This window comes from Haliotis asinina, chromosome 12, assembly GCF_037392515.1.
Source record: "Haliotis asinina isolate JCU_RB_2024 chromosome 12, JCU_Hal_asi_v2, whole genome shotgun sequence".
NCBI lineage: Eukaryota > Metazoa > Mollusca > Gastropoda > Lepetellida > Haliotidae > Haliotis > Haliotis asinina.
Window position 1 is genome coordinate 29299555 of NC_090291.1, and position 27183 is coordinate 29326737.

Here is a 27183-nt window from a genome sequence, read left to right on the forward strand (position 1 = left end):
AAGAAGTTGTTATCCATAAAGAATCCTACTTTCTTGTGACTCGCCACACTTCTGAAATGCCCATCAAACAGATCATCTTTCTGTACACACAATGAACCCTCAGCATATCAGCAAATGAAACAGCCAATCGGAAGCCGTCGTTATACTTCAGTGCACATCCACCCGCTATCACTGGGTTCGGTCTCCCGAGGGCTTCGTTTCGGCGGGAAGTAAGCCCAATTACAAAATATTGCACTTTTGAATCACGATTGTACGCTTATAATTTTGTTTATTTGGTTTTTTAAAAGCAGTAATGTATATGATTTGTCATAAATAAGTGGTAATTGTGTTTTAATTACGTTTGATTTTTTGGTTGCATGTGACCTAAAAGCAAATTGGTGGTAACTTCAACAATTTATTTAGCTTTTTTGATGCAAAAATTTATGATGTGTTAGAACTTTGAATATCATGAAATTTTGTTGGCCACTAAGGGCGTTTAAATACGTCTCTTATCCAGGGCGTAATGAGACGACTTATTTCACTTTCGTCTTTACAAAAGTCCTAAACTTTAAAAATAATGGACTTGATGTCAAAGGTGAAATTCTCTGACTCATGTACCATGTCAGTAAATCAATTGACTATGCTTGATGGACGTCAGAATTCCACGTGCTTCCCGTCCTTGAGGCTGTTCCTGCAAAAGTACTCTACCCTCGTAAAACTTCACACAGAAAATCTAAACAAAATAACGATACTTTATAACGGAATTTTGTCATTTTGGAGACAAACGTTATGAAACCTTGTTTTCCAGGGTTGGTCTGATGTTTTCCTAACATTCTGCGTTGAAATGGTTGCTTGATCATGAACCCACTTGGAGTTAGATTGTTACTTATCAGTATTATTTTGACCCAAACAGACTGGAGGCATCTTAGAATATCGGTTGTAAAGACGAAACTCAATCATTGTTGGAAAGACTTCTACATTACAGATAAAACATAGAGTGTGATTTAGGCATTAGGGTATGAAAAGATAGGATCAATGTTGCATTTTCTCAGTCTGTAACAGAATTCTAATGATACGTGGCTGATGCGATCATTTCATGACGAGATTCGCAGAATAGCAGCTGTTGAAAATTCTACAACTGAAGCGTCTGTAAAATGTCACATCATGGTCGGCTTGACAAGTATGAGAAGGGCCTGCGCAGTAAACGGGGCAAGTAATCTGGCCGAAGACACTTGCTGATTGGCGATTAAGCACGTACAATACATGCTGACCGTGGCCTGAAGTCAATACCGCTACACTTTAACACGTGTCTCGTAGAGCGATTTAGTTCAGCAAAACACCAGGATTCGCAGGAGGAAACTGAACTTTTTAATATCTAAACGACAACATGTTTCCCTCTTCTTTCAAATGGAATGTTTGGAGGGCCGAGTCACCATCCCATCCGACCCGTGAAGGTACGGTTGGAAGTGGCCTTCAGTAAAGCATGCTTGTCGTCAGAGGCAACAAATGGGATCGACTGGTCAAGCTCGCTGACGTGGTTAACACACGTCATCGTATCCCAGTTACTTGTATCTATGCTCATACTACTGATCACTGGATATATAGCTCCGTATAGCTAGAATGTGCCTGAGTAAAACTAAACGAACTCTCTCACCATCCGATCTACAAGGTCACCTCTTTCAACATGGGAATGGGTTGTTGGGGGGCAGTTATAAGCCGGAATCTCCTAAGGATTCACTGGCATATCAACAGTCAGACTATTTGTGTTCACTGCTGGTAGTTCCTTGAGAGCTGACATGTCAGACTTGGACAACACTTGATATCCCTGGTCAGCATGTTGATGTCTTAATTGTAAACGTTTCTTGGTCGTTGTATGATATCGCTGAGAGAGACATTGCACAACATAGGAGTCATAACAATATGACGGAGCGTCATGATTCAACTAAGGTACCATGCCACGCGAAAGCAACCTGTTGTTAACGAGCAGGCTCCATGCCACACACTACAGCATTTAACAAAGCGAAACGGGGCAGGCATATGATAAAGTAATGGACACGATTGCATCATTCAGTAGGCCGAAACGGGGCACTTTGACACGTTACAGCATTCAGGATACGGTAAAGGGGACCTATGGCATGTTACAGCATTCAGGATACGGTAGAGGGGACCTATGACACGTTATAGCATTCAGGATACGGTAAAGGGGACCTATGACAGGTTACAGCATTCAGCATACGGTGAAGGGGACCTATGGCACGTTACAGCATTCAGGATACGGTAGAGGGGCGCTATGAAACGCCACAGTATTCAGGGTACGGTGAAGGGGACCTATGACACGTTATAGCATTCAGCATACGGTGAAGGGGACCTATGACACGTTACAGCATTCAGGATACGGTGAAGGGGATCTATGACACGTTACAGCATTCAGCATACGGTAGAAGGGACATTATAACACACTACAGTATTCAGGTCACAGTAACAAGGCATTATGACACACAACAGCATTCAAGATACGGTAAAGGGGACCTATGACACGTTACAGCATTCAGGATACGGTGAAGGGGACCTATGACACGTTACAGCATTCAGGATACGGTGAAGGGGATCTATGACACGTTACAGCATTCAGCATACGGTAGAAGGGACATTATAACACACTACAGTATTCAGGTCACAGTAACAAGGCATTATGACACACAACAGCATTCAAGATACGGTAAAGGGGACCTATGACACGTTACAGCATTCAGGATACGGTGAAGGGGACCTATGACACGTTACAGCATTCAGCATACGGTAGAAGGGGCATTATAACACACTACAGTATTCAGGTCACAGTAACAAGGCATTATGACACGCAACAGCATTCAAGATACGGTAAAGGGGACCTATGACATGTTACAGTATTCAGGATACGGTAGAGGGGGCCCATGACACGTTACAGCATTCAGCATACGGTAGAGGGGCACTATGGCAGGCCAGAGTATTCAGAATACAGTAAAGGGACACTATGACACGATACAGCATTCAGGAGAGGGTGAAGGGGACCTATGACACGTTACAGCATTCAGGATACGGTAAAGGGACCCATGACACTGGACAGCATTCATGATACGGTAAAGGGACCCATGACACTGGACAGCATTCAGGATACCGTGAAAGGGATTTATGACACGCTACGGCATTCAGGATACGGTAAAATAGGCACTATGACACACAACAGTATTCTGTATACGGTGAAGGGGACCTATGACACTCTACAGCATTCAGGATGCGGTAAAGGGGACCCATGACACATTATAGCATTTAGGATACGGTAGAGGGGCACTGTGACACGCCATAGTATTCAGGACACGGTAAAATGTGCACTATGGCACACTACAGATGCGGTAAGGGGAACTATGGCACACTACAGATGTAACACACATCTTGAGCTGTTAAACAACACGAACCTCTGTTTGATGAATTGAAATTCACATCCTTGTAGAACAACTACTTGAGGTAGGGCATACACACATAACCTGGCTGATGCTACCAAGGAGAGACTACGAAATCAAGATGACACATATTTACTTATTTAATCCAAATATTTTTTAAAAATACCACGTTTACATGAGCACATTTGCATACATGGACAAATTTACACACGTGTGTTTATATACTCATGCTTGCAAAGGTGTGCATGTAAACGCACTTGTCTACTCACATGTGCACAGTTACGCTCGGAGTAAATTTGCTGCAAGAGCAAAAGTATCTATGAACATTTGTAAATTTGCACCCTTTGTGTCCATGTAAAGTATACAAGATACAATGGCATCTTTGTGGTCCTCATCAAGGCGTTCCCTCTCTTGAGTTGAATCCTAATGCAGATAGGGGCTCATCACAGAGAAGGTCAAATGTAGTTTCAGAATTTGGAAATTTTCAATGTATTCATTCTCCGAAAAATAAATCATTTTGACCGTGTTTTTCTATCAGTGACTTGATCTTGCTTACTCCAAACATCTCTGTGGTTTCATAAAGCCAAAGTAAGTGTCCGAGTTCAGACGTGTAGGAAGTAAGAAACAAATTCTTCGAATCGTAATCCGCTTAATTAGCTGGTCATATTTGGATGAGCTTCAGATATCTCGGACAAGTGTATACGACAGATAGTGTTTCACGCTACAACATTCAGAACACGGTACCGGGGCACTATGACACGCTACAACATTCAGAACACGTAATTTGGCACCAAGACACGCTACATCATTCAGAACACGGTACCGGAGCACTATGACACGCTACAACATTCAGAACACGGTACCGGAGCACTGTGACATGCTACAACATTCAGAACACGGTAATGGGGCACTATGACACGCTACAACATTCAGAACACGATAATGGGGCATTATAACACGCTACAACATTCAGAACACGGTAATGGGGCACTATGACATGCTACATCATTCAGAACACGGTAACGGGGCACTATGACACGTTACAACATTCAGAACACGGTAATGGGGCACTATGACACGCTACAACATTCAGAACACGGTAACGGGGCACTATGACACGCTACAACATTCAGAACACGGTAATGGGGCACTATGACACGTTACAACATTCAGAACACGTAACGAGGCACTATGACATGCTACAACATTCAGAACACGGTAATGGGGCATTATGACACGCTACAACATTCAGAACACGGTAATGGGGCACTATGGCACGCTACATCATTCAGAACACGGTAATGGGGCACTATGACACGCTACAACATTCAGAACACGGTAATGGGGCACTATGGCACGCTACATCATTCAGAACACGGTAACGGGGCACTATGACAAGCTACAACATTCAGAACACGGTAACGGGGCACTATGACACGCTACAACATTCAGAACACGGTAATGGGGCACTATGGCACGCTACATCATTCAGAACACGGTAATGGGGCACTATGACACGCTACAACATTCAGAACACGGTAATGGGGCACTATGGCACGCTACAACATTCAGAACACGTAACGGGGCACTATGACACGCTACAACATTCAGAACACGGTAATGGGGCACTATGACACGTTACATCATTCAGAACACGTAATGGGGCACTATGACACCACGCAAGATCCGGGTTCGATTGTTATGGATACAATAAGTGAAGCCTATTTCTGGTGTCCACCGCCGCTGGAACATTAGTAAAAGAGGCGTAAAACTAAATTCACTCACTCACTCTCTCACTCACTCCATGCTACACCACTACATTTCTGACACAATCATGAGAGTCTTTAAAACAGACAGCCAGGCTTTCAGCATCCATGAGACGATACCGCATCTTTAGTACCTTTCACCAGTCCATGGCGGTGGACACTGTGGACATCACGAATATCGTTTGAGTGTTTGTTCATCACTCCTTCGTCAGACATTAGTCACTGTAGGCTGCTCTGGCGGATCCAACTATAAACTTGATATCCCGGATTTGCTCAAATACTCCACGTGTTTGTTTGTGCTTCTTTTACAGGGTTTTATGTAATTTCTTCGTGAAACATCCTGGATTCCTCAGCAGGAATGACCTTTGTTTGTGGAACAAGGCCTTCCCACAATGCCTCGACCATTGTGGAATACTGTCGAACTGAAAATCTTGGACTCACTTGATTCGTGCCACTGAGTCTTACCTTGGTCAACTTTGTCGGTTAATTCGATGCAGGACCACTCATTGCATTTACTTTCACATCTTATCTCGTAGTCTCCATGAGCTCTTTCACCTTGTTTGACAAAGGAACTCACCACTGTGATTTGCCGAGCAGTCACCGTTATTCCGATGGGCTCTCCCACCACATTGACACGTTGTTGTTTTGAGGAGCAATCTCAAATTCACTCACCTCTTTCATAATAATAATGATGATGATGAGCATTAATAAAGCCCTGTATCCATCCACATGGTGCATGTTCAAACCGAATAAAATCAGAAGAACGTTATGAAATAATAGTATGAACTAAACCTGTTTGAGTAATGGCCTGAAATAAGGCTTATGAATAACAGCTGGAGATAATGTCTATGACTTAAAGTCCATGATTAGCAGGGTCAAATACTGTCCTGAGTTTGGGTTTGCATACAGTTAATGATATGAGCTATCTCATCTACTTGATGAGTTCACTCACCAAATTTATGAGCTGTCTCATCACCTTTGGGAATTTACTCGTGAGTACGTGCGTATGTATGAGTGCGCGCATGCGGGCGTGTGTTTATGTGTGCGAGCATGATCGCGATATGAGCGTGTGTGTACGTGTGAGCATGTATGTTCGTCGGAGGTATGTTCTTATTTATTCTACACCAGTAGGTTCGGGTAGATTTTGGATGCACTGATTAACGAGCAAAGAGTAAACAAAGGTTGCGTTCAGATTCGCCACCTCCTCTGTTACAGCGAGCTTGCCCACATCTTGAAACTGACACACGAGGTTAGCACACTTGACATTAGTAACGCATTACAAGTACGAGCGGTCATACCGACGTGATTCACACACCTACGTGCTTGCTAGATATGACCAATGGCTAGAGAGCTGACCGCTGACACTGTGTACACAAATTGCGCAGCTTCCTGTCGCAATAGCATCCCTCAAAAATTCTGATTGGATGAAAACAGAACCGCCATGTTGATTGGCGATACGCTGTTCGAATGACTGTTCTCCATCCTAGTCGACCTTGTGTCCCGTCACTCTACAATAGCTGCAGGAAACTGACACTTAAAGCTTGTATACATAAATACAGCCTGAGGACAAGCATGTCGACAGGATCAACAATAGGTAAGCGCCTGAACAAGGTTCTTCTTGTGTAAATTTGTGTAAAATAGGTTCTTATGTAGTGTGACTTGCACAACAACATATGTATAATTATCTAGAATCTCTATATTGTGTGAAGGTCATGACTGCTATTCGACGTAATGTGGCTGTGGTCTCTATACACATTCATGTGGTCGATGTACAACGTTGTGTGGTCGTTAAAAGTCAGGTTTTGTGGTTCTAATCAATCAAATTCACAAACTGTGAAGTACCCTGCATTATTAGGTGACATTCAGTTTGGCAGATCCCTGTTCTTTCACGTTAAAAATTTGATAATGTTACACATTTTACTTTAGGTTTGTTGGCGTTTCTAGTTTTGGTTGTTGTTGTTTTTTATTTTGTGTGTGTGTGTTGGTTTTGATTGGTTGGGGTTTTTTTTCATTTTTTATTTTTTTTATGGTTACAGTTAACCAAAGAGATTCCATATCTAAAGTTAAACGTGGGATTGAAAACGTCATTACTTCTCAATTCCTGAATTTATCCGACCTCTTTTGTCACGCATTCTTATTGTATGCCCTGTTTTTTTCAACTGCGTAATATTTACAGGGCATGCGAAATCATTATTATGCTTTTGTTTTGTATATCTATTCCCAGCAACGATTAAACGTTACGGATGCCACTGAGTAAAGATTGGGTGTATACTGAACACCTAAAGAAACGCAAGTCTGGCTGTTTGTCAAGTTTCTAAATCGAAGACAAACAAATTTATGTCTAATCATTTATTCTATAGAAAACAGCTGAAAGTTGCTGTTGACATTGAATTGCGATATGTTCATACTGATCACAGTCCGTAAAATGGAGATACGCCTTCACTTGAAAAGTGACAACCTCTTTAGTAGCGCATATAGTCACCTCGAGCTTGGACACAGGCTGTGCAACATCGCCTCGGTGAGGTAGGTCACTAGGGTCTGAAAGAATGCGCGCCTCAGGCAAGTGGTTCCTTTCAAACACCAGTCTCTGTTCCAACTGTGCAGCTGTGAGTGGCTGTCTACCTGCTGCAATCTCACGTTCAGACGCTACAGACGTCTCAGAATGTTCCATGGGAGCCATATGCGTGGAAAGAGATGACCGTGGAAGAACGTTAATGCTGTCTTGAGCCATATGATCCATCGGCACCTTTGATGTGTGAGGGTCGTGAACGTCGCTGGAGCTGTTGATATGTCAAAACTGGCCCTACATAAGGCCGTCGGCAGTGGATTCCAGCAGCATCGACTGTGTGGCGTGTACAACATAGAGCTCTTTTTGACACAAACCTTTATAAAGAATACCTCAGAGAGAAATGCATGCTTTCCATCCACAATCGTCGATACAGGTGTTAAAATTATGTTTTGCTGCACTGTGGGTGTGTTTGTGCAAATGTTTTGTATTGACTTCAGATTACATGACATCATCTCCTCTGGGATGACTCACTTTACCATGAACGTTCCAGAAACATGAATGCGTACTTCATCTCATGAATGAGATTTCATTTTTTCGAAAACTTTTCGAAACACTGGTATGTTGTTTTGGTCACAGACAGGCAACACAGTAACCGTAACGGACGAGATCAAACTGCACTGGTCCGTTGTTTTGGTCAGAGAGAGACAACACAGTAGCCGTTACAGACAAGATCAAACTGCACTGGTCCGTTGTTTTGGTCACAGAGAGACAACACAGTAGCCGTTACAGACAAGATCAAACTGCACTGGTTCGTTGTTTTGGTCACAGAGAGACAACACAGTAGCCGTTACAGACGAGATCAAACTACACTGTTGTTACAGACATGGTCACATTGTATTGATCTGCCGTGTTTGTCAGCCACAGGCAACACAGTAGTCGTTACAGACAAGGTCAGGTTGTATGCACATTCTCAGGAGGGTTTGTCCGTGGTTGGTAAAGTTACTCTGCACTCACTTGAAAGTCTAGACTGTAAGACCACGCCACTTGTAACAGTTAAATTCATTACGTTCTTTCATGTAAGACTGTTCGCCGATTAGCACTTGTCAGTGTTCGGGGCTTTTTAGCTTAAGATAGATATTTTATAAGTGTTAAGATAGGGCACGTTTGTTGTGTTGCTGTATTTCCAGTATAGCCTCCCAGAAGAGGGATTAATGTGAGGATTATAAGGAATTACCGTACATGTTGAAAAACTGAAAATAGCATAATTTCTGCACAATAATGCGTGAATACCTTGTGGCAATATTTGTACAATCGCACTGTATAGTTCCAGTGCTGTAGCATGTTTCTTAATTGAGTGATATACCTGTGATGGCGACTGCTCCTTGAAGATGGACATTCGAGGCAGACAGGAGTGAATTATATATTCTTTTACGATATCAAAGATTATCCTTGTTCCCTGGTTATATATTACCAGTTACAGGTAGACGGATGATCGCTTTATTCAACTTTCTTCATGAAAAGTATAAATAATTATTTATGACTACATATAATTGCATACGATAACAGTTGAGTGGGTCTTCGCAGTGTTTAGAGAATATTCATGAGTCTCATTATTGTCTAGGCGTAGACAAGCCCATCCTATGAATCAATTGACAATGATTGAGAAGACCCAGATAGCTCAACGCGAGAGATATCTATCTGCGCTTCAGGTGAATCTGTTGTGCATGAATGGGTCAACGGATCAATTGTCAGTTATATGGTGTACTACCAAAGACATTATATACTTATGTCCCACAACAGATTCCGCGAACGATTAGTTGTTGATAGGTGTATGCTATTTGTCATATCTTATGGAATGCTATCGACAATATAAAGCCAATGATTTTTTATATTGTATTGTCCTCTATAGATTCATTGTTTTAGGTCTAATCACTAGTTTTACATTCTACTCTGTGATATGTTACTTAGTTTTACTGTCCTTCGTTGACTGTTTTTTACAATGTACGTGCTATTTATCCATTTGTATTTTTATAATTAATCGTTCTCGTCACGATATGGCTGCAATATTGCCGATGTGAGGTTAAATACTCACTCACTCAATAGCCGTTTGTGGTCATACCTCCTAAAAGTTAAAACATGCATATGCATGACATGTTACATCAGGGATTACACCTTCCCAGTAAGGTAACAGATTCCAGGATTCGAACCCAGACTCTCAGAGTCAGGCACGTAATCGCCATCGCACAAAGTCCACTCAGCCACCCCTTCCAGAAAGAAGGAAGTCAGACACCTGGCAGTGTAGATCGTAGTTTACAAACGTAGTCAGTACTTCACTCTGAGGGATATTTTAGAAAAATGTCAGTCTGTGGAGTATCACATCTGACAGCCCAGTGACTGACATCGTGAGCACTGACGTGGATGTTTTATAAATTTTATATGACTTTTTCTTCTTCTCTGCTTGATTATAAACTGAAATAGTTCTACATAGGCGAATACATTTGCACAACTACTGCCGAAGAAGGCATACATTTTTTGATTGATATACTGTGAGGTGTATTTTATATTTTCAGATGTCGAAGGAGGTGTTAGCGACTGAGATCGGAGCAATCGACAGATCGAATACATTGTCAGCGATGTCGTCCCAATTCTTCCACTTGCTAATCATTGCGTTAGTTATACAAATAACCAGTGCACATTCCAACAGCAGTGTTCCTTTGGGGTGGTCAGACATGTGTCAATCCGTCATTAAAGATTCAAACGTAGTCATTTCCTGTCACGTGAATGTTGATGATAACTGGGATTTCAATCACTTCCGGAACTGGTCCGCCATATTAGATAACGACACTCGTGTGTCTGTAGACGTTATTTGTGAGACTGGAGCCAGTGTCTGTCTCCCCTGGCCGTACCGAGCCAGACATCTGGACACTCTGAAGGTCAAGGATTGCATAAACAGATGCTACTTCGCAGACTTCAACAGACCGGAAGTCCTGGAAATTCCTGACTCCCTGAGGATGTTTGAAGGATATGGTGTTACTGAACAGGTTAACATAATGGATATGTTATCTGTTGACCTGAAGAGCCTCCCCCCTGATCTGGAGTGTGGACCGCTGCTCTTGGAGGTGTTCATCTACAGGAACACCTCAACAGATTTCATTTACCCTGATGGTTTCCTGCCGAAGGGAAATGACGAGATCACCGACGATTTCGTACAAACGACGCGGGATGTGAACAAACTGAAACACACATGTAACTTTGAAAATATGACGGTCTTCGACATAAGCCAGAGACAAGATTCATCGTCTGCAAGTATTTACGCCACATGTGTAAACTCCCGCTACCCGAAGCTTACAATGCTGAACTTCTCGTCCACGGAGATCCAGACATTTCCTTCAATTCTATTAACATGGAAAGGACTTAAACTTGAAAACCTGCAAATTCTGGATCTGTCCCATAACAACATATCCCGTTTTGACCTCAAGGGAGGTATTCAAACTTCTGACGCACCAATCAAAGTTATAAACCTCACCTACAATTCCATTCAAACAATATCAGAGGCCGAGATGGCTTCGTTTCTGTCACCCGTTGCACACGTTGTGGACGTGAGGCATAATCCCCTGACATGCGACTGCGCCATGGCATACTTCAGTGACTTCCTTAGAAGACATCCGACACCAAAGGACGCAGGGCTGAGTCCTGACTACGAATACCTTTGGGACCTCACATGCGTTGTTCCAGTCAGCAAAAGGGGGAAGCTCATTAGCCAAATCTCAAAGAAAGCGCTATGCTACAACGATGTCGTGAATGCGGCAGCACACCAAGTGTACGTTGCAATTTTAGCTGTTGCTGTTGTCGTTCTTGTCGTCTTACTTTTAAGTGTCCTTTACAGAGATAATGTCAAATTCCTCCTTTTTCGAAACTGCCAAAATCTATGTGGTCAGTCAGACGGTTCCAAGGAAAAGATCAATGATGGACGACGCAAGGACAAATCCTTAAAATCTACCCAGGAAAAATGTTAATAGCATACATTTATCTGGAGTGTTTAGTATGAATTCATTGTGCTTGACACGACTTCATGGGAAACATGTCTTTGTTTCGTATGAATTCATTGTGCCTGGCTCGACTTCATGGGGAACATGTCTTTGTTTGAATGTTAGTATGAATTCATTGTGCTTGGCTCGACTTCATGGGAAACATCTTCGCTACGGAGACTGGAACCGATCGAGGAAAACAACGCAAGTTGTGACGAGCGAACGATTTACCCACTGTCTAGTTCAGTTAAAGGGCAATTGTGCCACAATAGTTCAAGAAAACGTGAATTCAAAAGCACAAATGCCAATGTACCATAAAACTACCAAAACATGTAATGGATCAGGTTCAATGATGCTATTAAGTTATATATACGTCATTATCTCAAACACTGACTGAAATACCTCACACTGACATCATGTGTCTGTTATGAATAGCTTCAATCGATTTGACCGCATGTGACTTGAGGCGCAGGATTCAGATGACCACCACTTAAAGATGATGCCTACAGACATTATTTTGTGTCCACAGCGCAGCTCGAACTCTCTGGTTTCAGAAGATGATTACGGGCTTACTTGTGGTGACAGGAAACAACAATTCAGCTGAGTTCGTTGCACGAAAATCACCTGAATTCATTTTATGTGAAACAAAAAGTGTTACTTAATCGCTATAATGTAATCTATCGCGTATTGCTTGATGCGAACAAGAAGGACGTCCAGCAACTCTCATGTCTCTGCATTGTAACTGTAGATAAACATATGACTCCATACGGGGCACAGATGAAATGTGGCTGCACATGGGGAATGAAATGTATATGACACTTCTGTCCACTGTAATGTTTTCTTGGAGAGGAATGCTTTATCCATATGTGGACACAATCATTACCAAATGAGGGTTTTGTAGTATCATTTGAATTTTTTGAAGAACCGTCGAGTAATTCTCACTCAGTATGTGGATGTATGTTGCGAAGTGTGCAAGTTTGTCTGTGACTGTCTGTTAATTTGTCAGTGTGTGTATTAGAGAGTATGTGTGTGAGAGAGAGATCGTGTGTGTGCGTGAGTGCGTGCGTGAGTGCGTGCGTGCGTGTGTCTGTGTCTGTTTATGTGAGAACGTTGCTGGGTGTCTGTTTGTTTGTGGCTCCACTTTACTCATTGTGTTCAGCATTCACCATCCTATCCACAAGCAACACACCTCCTGCCTATTGCCACGTATCTTCTGAACCCGGATGTTGTATGTCTGGAAGTGAGATTTCGCATGCCAACTCCCGTGTAGCCAAGACGCAAAATGAAACACATTAAGGCGTATATACATCAGCACAGAACCTGTCACTGACGTTGACTTGCGGAAAAACTTTCTTGCATATCAAAAACATATTAGCCATACATACAGCTATGAATTAATCATTGTGAGGCATAAATATTTCACATATGACAGAAAACATTAAGTAAACTTATATCTACGCACCACTAATTCCAATGTTTGTGCAATACCAATGTAAAAGCAGTGCTTGGTTAGCATTTTAACTTAACAATACAACAATTCATTAGTGGTTGTTTTTATTTATCTAACTATACAATGAACTGCGTTTATATGTATGTATACCCATCAAAAGTTTAGACACACCAGTGTAAATGTACCCACTTATTGTCAACTGTTCTAAACTAGATTTTGCAAAATAGTCATAATCTTTAAACGTACTGTTTACACTTGAACTGATGCATTGTGAAACAAATTCACAACGCTAAAAAATATTGTCATGCCTTCAATAAAGGATGAAATCGGTGACAAGTGGCGAATTCTTATCAAAACTTTACACCAAAACGCAACTGTTCACATGCATGATATCTGCAGATGCTTTTCATCAGTCTGATGCATCATCCTCGTGCGTTGAAGCTGATTAAGGTTTGCAGTTGTTTCTCGTCAAGGTAGTAGAGAAATTCTTCTTCGTTGTAGCCATATGTACATATACAACATAAAGTGAATGAGTCTAAACGTTTGATGGGTAGAATATATCATTGTCACCACGGTAAACTGCCTCTGTCTCCTCTGCTGGTAAATATAGCTGTATACATCCTGCCCCAGTCATCCGGGTCACTGACGTCTGCATACTACATGTATATACGACCTGTCAGTTATGTACGACCGACGTGAGTATACTGCGGAATAAGAAGTTAATATTAATGTTCAGTTTCATGTTAGCGATGTTTACGAAAACAGTTATCTTTCATCTGGCGTGTTTCCTACAGGTGCGGGTAATGCACTTACACCGTGTGTGTCACACAATTCATGTACCGGGCTGTGGGGTAGCCAAATGATTAAAGGGTTACGTCATCAAGTCCCGGGTTCGATTCCCACATGGTTACAGTGTGTGATTCCCATTTCTGGAATATTGCTAAGAGCGACGTAAACCCACCTCAGTCAGTCACGTGGTACGTTCAAGAATTATTATGATTAATATGCAATCATACTCTGTCTCTCGGATAAAACTAGAGCTAGAATATGTCGCTTGTATCCAAATGGTCGTAGGAGAAGATAACGTTGTTACAAAGAATGGATGAGGTCCGTGACAACATAAACTATTAACAAGCCTTACCCTCTGCTTCAGGTTTGAGTAGCTGCGTGCTGTGTTGTTAAAGCAACATCTACACATACCAAATCTGCTTCCGTGGCAGCGCTATATCGCTGAGAAAATGGTTCATGTCTCCGGTGGCACAGTCTGCTCCTCATGCATCTACATGTAGTATTACTTGAGCTGCAACGATTCACTCGTACATGGATTCGAGTCGAGTTTCGATACTTGACCCTCGATTCCATCATTTTCTATTCTTCATAAGGTTTCATATAACGGCCAGAGTGGGGTCTTTAAGCGTGAAATCGTGAAGTTGGCGATGTCCTCCAACAACTATTTTCATCGGATAAATAGCCCGGCGTCAACCAATCATGTTTTGCCTTATTTCAGCTCTAGAAACAGCTCTAGTTGGAGTCAAAAACACGCTTTGGCCGTGTGGAAATGATATAAATAGCCAGATATTCAAATGTCGAATCGGATTACTGATAATGGATGTCAAAAAACGAAACACAGGTGTCAGATTTGAATTTTGGATGAATCCAACCGAATCGTTGCAGCCCAAAGCATTAGACCTGCTTTATTGTTGTCATAACATCTATCGGCCTATGTCAAAGTGTAGACTGATGTGTCTTTCTTCGGGTTCTGTGTGTGTCTGAACCGGATGTAGTGTCTCGTGTGTCTGTGTGTCTGTTCTTCCACCCTCCACCCTGGCCTGAGGTGAACTATCCATGCTAGTCTGTCAGTAATGAATAGACTAATTCAGTTACGACTGGGTTGGTTGAATGAAGACTGGGCTGATAATGAATCGCCTCTAACAAATTTGGCACACATAAGATTTAAGATAACCACCGTCAGTTGTGTCTTATGTTCTGCAGTTTTAAAGGTTCGAAATTAAATTTAGACTTTAAAACACTTAAACAAACACAAGGAAATGTTGCTCTTACTGGGTGCTAACTAAGCTATGGTATCACTCATGTTTTAGTACAAACTAACCAACAAAAGGTATTGCCAGCTGGCAATGACGTATTTGATAAAGAGGTATAGTGTATTTAGTTCTCTAGTTTACACCAGAATTTTGTCGAACGCAGCAATTATCACATAGCTTTTTTTAACTCGAATGCATCGTGACTCGTAAGATGTTCCCGTAAAAAACTAAAACAAATACGAATAATGTTTATTTTTACAAACGTATATTAAAGAACACTGGTACATAGGATATACATATTCCAAGGATAGGATGATTTCATAGCGCGGTTTATATTCAAGCTCAGCTAAATCCTGTGCATTTCAGCTGTCAAACGTTCAACTTGTCGACTGCTAAGGACAAAGGCGTAATCATGGTTACGTGACCTCTTTGTGGACTCAAGACAAATATTCCAGTACTTTTTGTTACTGTATTAATACATGCTGCTCATCAAGACATTTATTATCATGACAGACTTGAAAAAGACTTGAATTAGTAGTTACGGTGAAGACACGAATGGTCAATGTAATTGTTGTAACAGCGCTCATACACTGTACACATATTTTATACAGGTGCCGATAGTGGTGGGAAAACATGCTGTTTCTTCATGCTGACAGAGTCAGTACCCGTTGTTCTTGGAATGAGTGAGTGAGTGAGTTTATTTTTACGCCGCACTCAGCAGTATTCCAGCTATATGGCGGCGGTCTGTAAATAATCGAGTCTGAACCAGACAATCCAGTGATCAACAACCTGAGCATCGATCTGCGCAATTGGGAACCGATCCTGTTAGACGCCTCTTACGACAAGCATAGTCGCCTTTTATGGCAAGCATGGATTGCTGAAGGCCTATTCTACCCCGGGACCTTCACGGGTCTCTTGGAATGAAACAAGATATAAAACTTAAACACTAGAGACTGATCTGTCGTGTCTGCTGGAACATGTTGAATATTCAATGCAGAGAAGTCTTAACAACTGAGTCCAGTCATGGCATTGTATACTTTAGTGCATACAAAGTCTATATATTTGCCTCCAGTTCAATATTACACGTATACATTGGAAAGAAAATTGAATACCTTATCATTTGACTCTATGCTAACAAAGGTCATACTGTTCTGGGAGCCTTTTACCTACACATTTGTCAGTATTTTCATCTTTGTTTCCAGCCAGGAGTTCGTCTTCTGCGATGGGCTGTTCCTTTTTTGGTTTACTCTTATCCATTAATGAATAAACAATTCTATCCCAAAACAGCTTGTCAGAGATGTGAATGTACGTCCATGTCTGCATGCAACGCCGGAAGTCCGCGTCCAGCTCATTCACAGGGATGTCCTCGAGAAGCACTAGAATCAGATGTTTCTTCTTCTCTATGAGACTCTGGTGGAAGGCAGTGCGGAACTCCATCAAACACCACTCGCTCTCCAGAAACTTCCTGGACAACACCAGGATAGTGTGTCTGCTTGCCTCAACGCTCTGAACAATGTTGTCAGCTATAGCAGCGCCAACTGCAAAATCTCGCTGGTGGAGACACAACCGGAAGTTATTCCCGTCAGGAGCACCGCTTTCCAGTCGCGGGAGGAGAGTTTTAACGACCCACTCTGAATCCATATGACTATAGGCGACAAAAGCATCGTACTTCTTATCGCTGGAGTTTTCAAATGACTGACAAGGGAGGAGGATGTTGCAGCGTGTGAAAGTCAGTATTTGTATTTCCTTTCTATATCGAACACAAACTAACACGAAGATCAAGAACATGATCACAATTACACAAATAGCAGATATCTGAGATATGTAGGCTGTCATATCACTGGAACATAACATCTTTTGTGTGAACTCTATAATCATTCTCCCTCGAAATCTTTTTGGTGCGTCACATTCTAAGTCCCAGAGATAAGCATAGTCCTTGTTTAGACCAGCGTCGGCTGGACCACCAAACTTTTGAAGATATGTGCTGAAGTTTCCCATGGCGCAGTCACACCGAAATGGATTGTCTCTCACGTTAATCACAACTCCGTCAACTTTTGAAAAAGATTCAATTTCATTTTCACCAATTGTATGAATGTCATTGAACCGAAGATCTATCATTCCAACATCTTGAGAGAGAAGGCTTGCATCTCTTAATTCAAACCGGGATATGTTATTATGAGAAAGGTCCAAAATTTGAAGTTTGTCGAATCGGCGCCTCCAGACTGAGAGAATTGGGGGGAATACCTGCAACTCTGTATCTGAGAAGTTTAATACCCGAAGTTCAGGAAATCGTGCGTTGACTACACTTGAATAAATAAGGGTGGACGAGGCTTGAATCCGTTGACTTTTATCAAATACTCTCATATTTTCATAGTTGCAAATGTAGTCAAGATCGTCCATATCATGTATGTTCTTCGTGATCGTGTCAGTGATATTCAGGTCCTCAAGATCTGGGTAATCTTCTCTGTCTTCGTCAAATAGTATTTTAAGCCGCCTGTTTCTATAGATAAAGACGTCCAGGTGCAATGGAACACACACCATTGGAGCCGGTAAACTTTTTATGTCAATAGACAACATATCCAGCAATTTCCTCTCCTCTGTCACGTCATAACCTTCAAATATCCTTAGTGAGTCTGGGATATCTAACACTTCCGGTCGACTGAAGTCAGAGTAGTAGCATGTATTCGTGCACCTGTTGACCCTCAGTGTGTGCAGGTGTCCAGCTCTGTATGGCCAGGGTAGACAGATCCGTGCTCCAGCCTCACAGAATATATCAAGAGATACTAGGGTGTCATTATCCAACTTAACTGACCAGTTCCGGAATTGATTCAAGTCCCATACATCCCTCTCATGTACGTGACAATGCATGGAGATATATGATATGTTGGTCTTGTGGCTTCTGGTCTTACACATAGACTTCCATTCTCCTGGCATGTTCGTATTTCCGAACTTAAGAGAGGGGGGAATGTCAAGGGGAAAGAAGTTTGTAACAGCAATAACGTCAATTAATGGCAAAATAGCTGTAACAATCGTCCAAAATCTGAAATATGATTGTGAGAGCATATTCATTGTTGGTTTTACTCGTCTTTCGGTGTAACCGCAATCTGTCGTCTTCGGAAACAACCGTAACAGTGAGCAGAATCTACATTCAGTGTGATGACGAGGGGACATTGATGGAAGAAAACGGCCTCACGAAGACAGCGCTGTCAGGGTGCTACTGAAGGATCCAGATAATTCAATGTCTTCTCTGACTCTAAAGATATATAGAAAGGCGCAGCGGTACAAGTAAAGGGTTTTTCAATGAAATCTGAAATCTGTTTTATGCACCTAAAAAGAGCTGCCAAGGATTTGTAGTTATGTAATAATATTTCATGTTCCAAACCAAAACTAATGTCCTCGGTAGGATGAGCGCATATAAACGTTATAATTAATGTCATGAATCACGAACCAAGACCTGACGCTATTCTGGGATGACATTGTATTCTTCATGCGTGTTTAGTATCATCGGTATCGATGAGCATCATAATATACGCTGCATAATTGGACTGGTTATGATCAAACGTGATTGAGCTTCAGATGGATCTGAGTCTTGTCAAAAAATAAAACTCAAATGTTTTTTTTCTTCAGGTAGTTCTATGGTGGGTAAAGATTTACCAAAATCATAAACATCGACTTTGTGAAATCACAAATGTATACCATCAGAATTCTTACCTGTTTCATTGACTGTTGATGATCTAACCTGGTGCAACCAGCAGAGCTGGAGTATACTGAATCTAGGTTTCAGGTTTTGGGGTAAACATTTATACGAGTTGATTTGGTCAGCCTGACATGCAGAAGCCTGCTAAACAGGATGAACACTCTTGTATATATAACGCAAAGCATACTTCCTCTGTCACAACAGTAAATCATGTAGCTGAAACACTTTGTGATTTCCGTTGTCGTCCCTTGTCGTCCCATGTCGATCTCGTCCGTCCTTTTTCTTTGTGCACTTCTTATCATGCACCTAGATCATTTGATACTGTGTTAACTACAATGTGATAAAGACACCAGGTGTTGGCGGTATTTATGACTTGTTGAATCTTATAAGTTTCAAGGTCATTATAAGATTTTAATGTGTAGCATTTACATAAAATCTTCATAGATTGTTTTGTGGTATTTAGAAGAATTATAATGATAACAACTTCTTGTGTTTAGTAAGGGAGATTTTCAGATACCACCATGTGTCAGTATGGGCACAATTAAAACTGCGTGAATGCAGCGGTTTGGGGGCTTTCGTCAATAAGACACATTCAAAACTGCTTCAATGAACGGGATTCTTGGCGTCAGTAAGGATACATTCAGGACTACGTCAGTGAAGGGGCTTCTTGACGTGCATCAGTAAGGACACATTCAGAACTTCGCCAATGATGGGGCTTGGTAGCTTGCGTCAATAAGGAGCCGTTCAGACATTCAGAACTACCTCAGTGAAGGGACTTCTTGGCGTGCGTGAGTAACGACACATTCAGAACTGCGTTAGCGGCGTCCGTCAGTAAGGTGACATTCAGAACAACATCAATGAAGGGGATTCGTGACGTGCGTCAGTAAGGACTAATTCAGAACTGCGTCAATGAAGGGGATTCGTGGCGCGCGTCAGTAAGGACTAATTCAGAACTGCGTCAATGAAGGGGATTCGTGGCGTGCTTCAGTAAGGGAACATGGTGCATGTCAGTAGTAGGAAGTGACGACATGCTCAGCTATTTATGAACTGTGACATGTCTCATGGCATAATAACCGGAGTAACATAACCATTTGGTGTGGAGAGATATCATATTTCATATTTCATTGTCGTGATGGCAATGGCAGTAAGTAAATAAAGCCCAGGTAAAATCCTGAATTCTGTTGTAGCATTATATCAAAGGTTCATATCATATTCATTTCGTTTTTCATTACCACACAGAACTATTATGACTATCAGCACTATCATACTACTACAGTGTATAATAACCTTTCAGTGAATCAAAACTTTAAATTGTATTATAACCTTGAAGAGTGTTTTAAACTTGAAGTTTAGCATAACCTAGATGTGTATTTATAACCAGAAAGTGTATTTATAAGTTTGAATTGTATTTATAAACTTGAAGTGTATTTATCACCTTGAAGTGTTTTTATCATCATGAAGCATATTTATCACCACCTTGAAGAGTATTTATAAATTTGAAGAGCACATTAACCATTAACCTTGAAGAGTATTATAAACTTGAATGTAATTATGATCTAGAGGTGCATTTATAACATTGACGTGTATTTGTAAGCTGGAAGTGTTTTTATAACCTTGAAAAGTATAATAACCTTGAAATGCACAATAACTTTGAAGAGCATCATAACGTAGAAGTATATTTGTTTTCTAACCTTTAAGTACATTTATAACCATCAAGTCTCTAACAACCCGAAAGTGTATCACACCTTCAAGTCTATTATTAGCCGGAGGTGTATCATGTCTTCAACTCTCGTATAATCCTGATGTATGTGTATGTCATGCCTTCAAATGTACTATAACCCAGACCTGTATCATAACCACGAGTTTCAGTTATAGCTGCTTTGACTAATCCACGAAGCGTCTGTAACTGTATCCATACAGAACCTGTACAGCGGCCCAGCGCCTGTACTAATCATATAAAAACAATGCCATGAATAAAATGTTTGTTTAATGAACACATTGACAATTTATTTTCAGTTCAAACTGATAATTCTTTCTTCGTTGATAACAACAAACAAAGGCAGTTCCTCAGTATGCATTTATCCCTGAATTAGCCTGGCACTTGCAGTCAAAAATCAGTGATTTGGTCAACTGTCTTCGATTCCTTTTCAATATACAGACAGAGATCATATTGTTCTGGTAGCTTTATGCTGACATTATCACAAGAGTCACTTGTCGGAGCTGTCAAACGATTGTTTGTGTCAGCGCATTCTGTTTTTGCATTGGATGATTTCCTTTTTGATCTACTTTTATCTGTCAAGGAATAAACAATTCTATCCCAAAACAGCTTGTCAGAGATGTGAATGTACGTCCATGTCTGCATGCAACGCCGGAAGTCCGCGTCCAGCTCATTCACAGGGATGTCCTCGAGAAGCACTAGAATCAGATGTTTCTTCTTCTCTATGAGACTCTGGTGGAAGGCAGTGCGGAACTCCATCAAACACCACTCGCTCTCCAGAAACTTCCTGGACAACACCAGGATAGTGTGTCTGCTTGCCTCAACGCTCTGAACAATGTTGTCAGCTATAGCAGCGCCAACTGCAAAATCTCGCTGGTGGAGACACAACCGGAAGTTATTCCCGTCAGAGGAACCACTCTCCAGTCGTGGGAGGAGAGTTTTCACAACCCACGTTGTGTCATGGTGACTATAGGCGACAAAAGCATCGTATGTCTTATTGCTTGAGTCCTCAGTCGGTTGACATGGAAGAATAATATTGAAACGAGTGAAAGCAAGAATGGTTATCTCCTTCCTGTATCTTGTCATGACAATGATAGTGACCAACAGAATGATTACGACAACACTAAGGACTGATATCTGAGCGATATAGGCTCTTGTATCCGTTGAACACAACATTTCTTTTGAAAGGTCTCTGATCGTTCTTCCTTGAAACCTCTCTGGGGTAACACATTTTAGGTCCCAAAGGTAGGTGTAATTCATATCCATATCTACACCTAGCATTTTTTTCATGTCCTTCTGGAGGTAGTCACTAAAGTTCGCCATCGCGCAGTCACATCTAAAAGGATTGTTTCTTATGTCAATTACAGCGCCTTTCGTTCTTGAAAAAGAATGCATTTCTTGGATTCCTATCGTGCGAATGTTATTGTACCTTAGATTAATGAGACCAATATCTTGAGAAAGGAGGCTCATATCTCTTAAATCAAAACGAGAGATGTTGTTATGAGAGAGATCCAAATATTGCAGCTTATCAAAACGGAGTCTCCATGTTTCCAAAATTGAAGGATAAACTTGTAACTCTGTGTTTGAGAAGTTTAGTGTTTTCAACTCAGGAAATAGAGAGTTGATGATAGTAGAATATATTATGGTTGAGGTGGCATCTGTCCTTTGACTCAAATCATAAACCTTCATATTTCTGTAGTTGCATATGTGTTTTAAACTGTTGATGTCCCGCGTCGTTTGTACGAAGGCGTCAGTTATGTTGTCATCTTCCATGGGAACAAATCCACCAGGATAGATATAGTCTGTTGAGGTGTTCCTGTAGATGAACACCTCCAAAAACACCGGTCCACACTCCAAATCAGGGGGGAGGCTATTCAGGTCAACAGATAACATATCCATTATGTTAACCTGTTCAGTAACACCATATCCTTCAAACACCCTCAGGGAGTCAGGAATTTCCAGGACTTCCGGTCTGTTGAAGTCCGCGAAGTAGCATCTGTTTATGCAATCCTTGACCGTCAGTGAGTCCAAGTGTCTGGCTCGGTACGGCCAGGGGAGACAGACACTGGCTCCAGGTTCACAAATAATGTCTACAGACACACGAGTGCCATTATCCAATATGGCGGACCAGTTCCGGAAGTGAATGAAATCCCATACGTCACCTTCTGTCACGGTGCAAGAAATGGATACCAAAGAAAGGTTTAGATGGGTGTCCGACCTACACATGGTCTCCCACTCAGTCGGCAGGTTCTGCTTTGTTCCCAGTGAAGATACACTGGTCTGCACATCAGATGACATGAAACATGGAAGCCAGGAGACATTTAGAAATGCCACATTGAATAATATGAAGATTAAACGGGACGGCATTCTAGTGAGATCCCGATGATGAAACACTGTCACCATGGTCAATCCTGCTTCATCATTTGGTCATTCGATCGTTGACACAACATCTGCTTCTTGGCATTTGGGAGGTTCATATCATTGTCTGTCCTTGGTGTCGTTGACGCTCATCGGTGAAACATTTGTTTTTAAAGACGACACCTGAAAGTATACAAAGACTGTTAATATAGGTAGGGTGTCGAAAAGACGGCGTTTGGTGGTGCTCATAACGGCAATCATCAATCATTAGACTTGATTTTTTAAAGGGTGTCGTTAAACAGCTTAAATAGTACTTAAATAAGCAACATGCACACATCTAAACACGCGAGCTGTAAATTAAACCCATTCAGAATAAGCACCATAGCAACAAACACACAAAAAATCCTTTTCCATTAGACGAAATGTTTACGAAAGGTGTATTGGAGATGATAAACGAGAGTTCAAAGAAAGCAATACATGGAATCAAGCGTCATTGTTTGAAACCGCAAGAGTGGGGGAAAGATGGCTGACAGATTGTCTGTGGCAATGGGCCCATAAGGAGAACCAGTAAGGGAAAATACACCCACTAAAAGCTTCGGGTTCGTTTACAACATCCACTCGGCGTACAGCCGTGATAGATGTGCTCTATACATGTATATATTGCGCAATGTTGTGTTCAGTTATGTTTGGATATAAAGAAAAATACTTTGTTAAATCATGAAATGTAAAAATTACCGCAATTCATGTTTACTTTCTCGCATATTACTTATCCTCTGTCATGTGCGTGACGACTAGAAAAGTGACATCTGTACAATAGACGATGGCATTCAGTATCTACACAGGATGTGTAAAGAGCACAATATCTGACCAAACAGGATACGTTGGGGGATGACGAGACAGTTCTTGTTATCAATGATGTGACAAGTGCGTCCTTGTAAGATTAAGGAAGATTTCATTGCAACACATGTTTTCTTTGAAACCTCCCAAAATGTATATACTTACATACATGCACGTTGTAGTAAATCTAAAGACAAGCTCTCTTGACGCTAAGATAGTGTCATACATTAACATTAAGTTACTACTATCTTAGCGATAAGAGAGCTTCGAAAATCTAGTATCAGACATCCGTGTTAGAATTTTTCTTCAGGAACCCAGGCTTGGCGGAATGTCAGACACGTTGACGTGGCTGACACATACCATATTTCTCTGGTTATGTAGATCCACGCTTATGATGTTGTACAGTGGATTGTCTTGTTCAAACTCGATCATTTACAAACCGCTAGAAGCTGGAATATTGCTGGGTGCAGTCGGAAATCAAAACATGTTATGATAAAGAAATACCTGGAATAAAAATACTCCGTTTATGCGTTGTAGGTAGGCTCATATGATACACCACTAACATCATAATCTAGACCGCGCACGAGCTGCTGTAAGGAGCGTTATGTTCACGAGCAAGTCGCCTAATGAGTAGATGAGCTTGAATCAAGAACACGCCTTGGGGCCCAGATATAACGCGTGCATGGTCCCACTTGATACGGAGTTTTTGTTACCACTATTTCACTCCGAGTACAACATCGTGGACACCTAAACCCCAGTACAACATTGTAGACACCTGACCCCAGTACAACGCTGTATACAACTGGCCCCCATTACAACATTCTGAACACCTAACTCCCAGGACACCATTGTAGACACGTAACCGCTGTACAACACTGTAGACAACTGACTCCCATTACAACATTGTGGACACCTGACTCGCAGTACATCACTGTAGACACCTGACTCCAAGTACATCAGTACAACACTGTAGACACCTGCCCCCCCCCCCCCTTACAACATTGTGGACACCTGACTCGCAGTACATCATAGTAGAAACCTGACTCAAAGTACATCAGTGTAGACACCTAACCGCAGTACAACACTGTAGACAACTGACCCCCCATTTCAACATTATGAACACCTAACTCCCAGGACATCATTGTAGACACCTGTCTCCGAGTACATCATTGTAGAAACCTGACCCCAGTACAACACTGTAGACACCTGACCCCCATTACAGCATTCTGGACACCTGTCTCCCAACATAACATTGCAGACACCCGACCCTGAGTAAAACACTGAAGATACCTGATTCCTAGTACAATAATGTTGCCACGCGACCCCCAGTACAACATTGTGGCCACCAGGCCCCAGTATAACATTGTATACACCTGGCCCGAGTACAACATAGTGGACACCTGACCCCAGTATACCATTGTGGACACGTGACTCCCAGTACATCTATGTAGACACCTGACCCCAGTACAACACAGTAGACAACTGACCCCCAGTACATCATTGTGGACACCTGACTCCCAGTACATCATTGTGGACACATAACTCCCAGTACATCATTGTATACACCTGACTCCCAGTACATCATTGTAGACACCTTTCTCCCAGTACATCATTGTGGACACCTGTCTCCCAGTACATCATTGTGGACACATAACTCCCAGTACATCATTGTATACACCTGACTCCCAGTACATCACTGTGGACACCTGTCTCCCAGTACATCATTGTGGACACCTGTCTCCCAGTACATCATTGTAGACACCTGTCTCCCAGTACATCATTGTAGACACCTGTCTCCCAGTACATCATTGTAGACACCTGTCTCCAAGTGCAACATTGTATACACCTGACTCCCAGTACATCATTGTAGACACCTGCCTCCCGGTGCAACATTGTATACACCTGCTTCCCATTCCAACATTGTGGACACCTGATTCCCAGTACAACGCTGTAGAAGAATTTGCTGAAAAGCATTTGTGTCCAATGCTGTCTCTACTGCGTAATACCAACAACATGTTCACTGCTACACAGGAAGTCAATAGCGGAAGTCAACTCTTGTTAGAATCCTGGTTAAACCAAACATGGTAAATTTTTGTTCATATATTTTCAAACAAGGCAATTATAAAACCACAAATTTGATAGTATAAGATGATTCGGCATACATTGCCCACAGCAAAGGTTAACGGCGTCGATGTAAAGAGGTGCCTAACATCACTTCATGATCCGCATACTTCAATACTTCAAAGCAATACTTCAATGCAATACTTCAAGGCCACATCAACACCATTACCAACTGACTGTAACTTCTCCGGCGTTTAATTTATGTTGTACATAAACTCCACATTTGAAACAAATGGCAGGTTCAAGCCTAAACTTAAAGGCCAGTAGGGTGTCGATTACATTGGTACACAAACTACACTACAACACACCAGAGGGCCCCAAGGTCCGACATTCGAGTTGCAGCAAGACTATGACGTTTATCAAGCACTATGTTTATATAGCGTTAACACACAAACAATTGTTTAAAGTTAAATATGAGACATACTTAACGCGAGAAAAATATCTCGGTATTAAAAACTCACTTGGTCGTGACCGGCGGGCAAACACTGGCCTCGCAGAACATCTCTTGCCTGTTGCCTCTCCTTGTGTACCCAGTCTCCTCGGAAGAGGCTGTTGACGATGTGAAATATAGGTCACATCTACGTGTGTTGACTCAAAGGGAGACGTTTACTGGCCGCTCCCTACTGAACAATGGGGAAGGCTGGTGTTACTTGCACTGGTGTTTATAGTCACTCACACCAGAGTTTTGCTCACAGTGCATTGTTGATACTACTGTAATCCTGTAATTGTTAGCTTTTATGTACTTGTGGCACAACATACTTCCACAATACTGGGGTGAAGTGGACCATTAATATACACATCTATATCATTATTATAAATATATCTGTATGTGTGTCTGTGTGTGTCTCTCTCTCTTTCTTTGGTAATTTCATCGGACATCGTTTTTGTCACTGATGGTTCAAATTTGGAAGTGCTCTTCACTTGTCTTCAATAAAACCCTTTAAACACTTTAGAGTATGCTAACGCTTATTATCTAAACATACATAATTTTCATAGTAATATAACAGTGTCAGAACTGCTCAGTTGTTCTTCTAGTTTTTACTAAAACTCGAAAATACTCTATAATGTATATAAGACTGTATTTTCACTCGGACTAACTCTATATGCGTGCTGGCAAATAGTGCTTATGGCCTCAGGGTGGAAGCAGCCACAACTGGTCAAGCGACGCTAAATGCAATCACAACAGGTCAAGAGACACTACATGCAATTAAATGTTAGGTCATTTTCCTAAACGAGCGT

At 41.6% G+C, this 27183-nt stretch overlaps 4 protein-coding genes across 5 annotated transcripts in view; 1 reads left to right on the forward strand and 3 right to left on the reverse strand.

The window, feature by feature from the left end:
- Positions 1-7925, reverse strand: part of LOC137257461 (monomeric sarcosine oxidase-like) — a 33844-nt gene extending 25919 nt beyond the window's left edge. Inside the window, exon 1 of the mRNA XM_067794791.1 lies at positions 7594-7925. Within this exon, the coding sequence (XP_067650892.1) occupies positions 7594-7925 (332 nt within the window). The remainder of the gene's footprint in view (positions 1-7593) is intronic.
- LOC137257763 (uncharacterized) lies at positions 6632-12540 on the forward strand. Of its 2 annotated transcripts, none has more exons than XM_067795185.1 (2): positions 6632-6779; positions 10265-12540. In XM_067795185.1, exon 2 carries the CDS (start codon positions 10265-10267, stop codon positions 11708-11710), a length of 1446 nt encoding a protein of 481 aa, XP_067651286.1. In that variant the 5' UTR covers positions 6632-6779; the 3' UTR covers positions 11711-12540. The 2 variants fall into 2 exon arrangements, with proteins under 2 accessions (XP_067651286.1, XP_067651285.1); XM_067795184.1 differs by lacking the exon at positions 6632-6779 and adding an exon at positions 8601-8644.
- Positions 12541-15468: 2928 nt separating this feature from the next.
- On the reverse strand, positions 15469-18983 carry LOC137258094 (toll-like receptor 2 type-2). Its single transcript, XM_067795653.1, has 2 exons — positions 18926-18983; positions 15469-18467 (listed from the first exon to the last, which is right to left on the reverse strand). Exon 2 carries the CDS (start codon positions 18383-18385, stop codon positions 16346-16348), a length of 2040 nt encoding a protein of 679 aa, XP_067651754.1. The 5' UTR covers positions 18386-18467; positions 18926-18983; the 3' UTR covers positions 15469-16345.
- A 1897-nt stretch (positions 18984-20880) lies between these two features.
- LOC137258224 (toll-like receptor 6) lies at positions 20881-26524 on the reverse strand. Its single transcript, XM_067795816.1, has 2 exons — positions 26406-26524; positions 20881-23169 (listed from the first exon to the last, which is right to left on the reverse strand). Exon 2 carries the CDS (start codon positions 23029-23031, stop codon positions 21019-21021), a length of 2013 nt encoding a protein of 670 aa, XP_067651917.1. The 5' UTR covers positions 23032-23169; positions 26406-26524; the 3' UTR covers positions 20881-21018.
- Between the last annotated feature and the right edge of the window lie 659 nt (positions 26525-27183).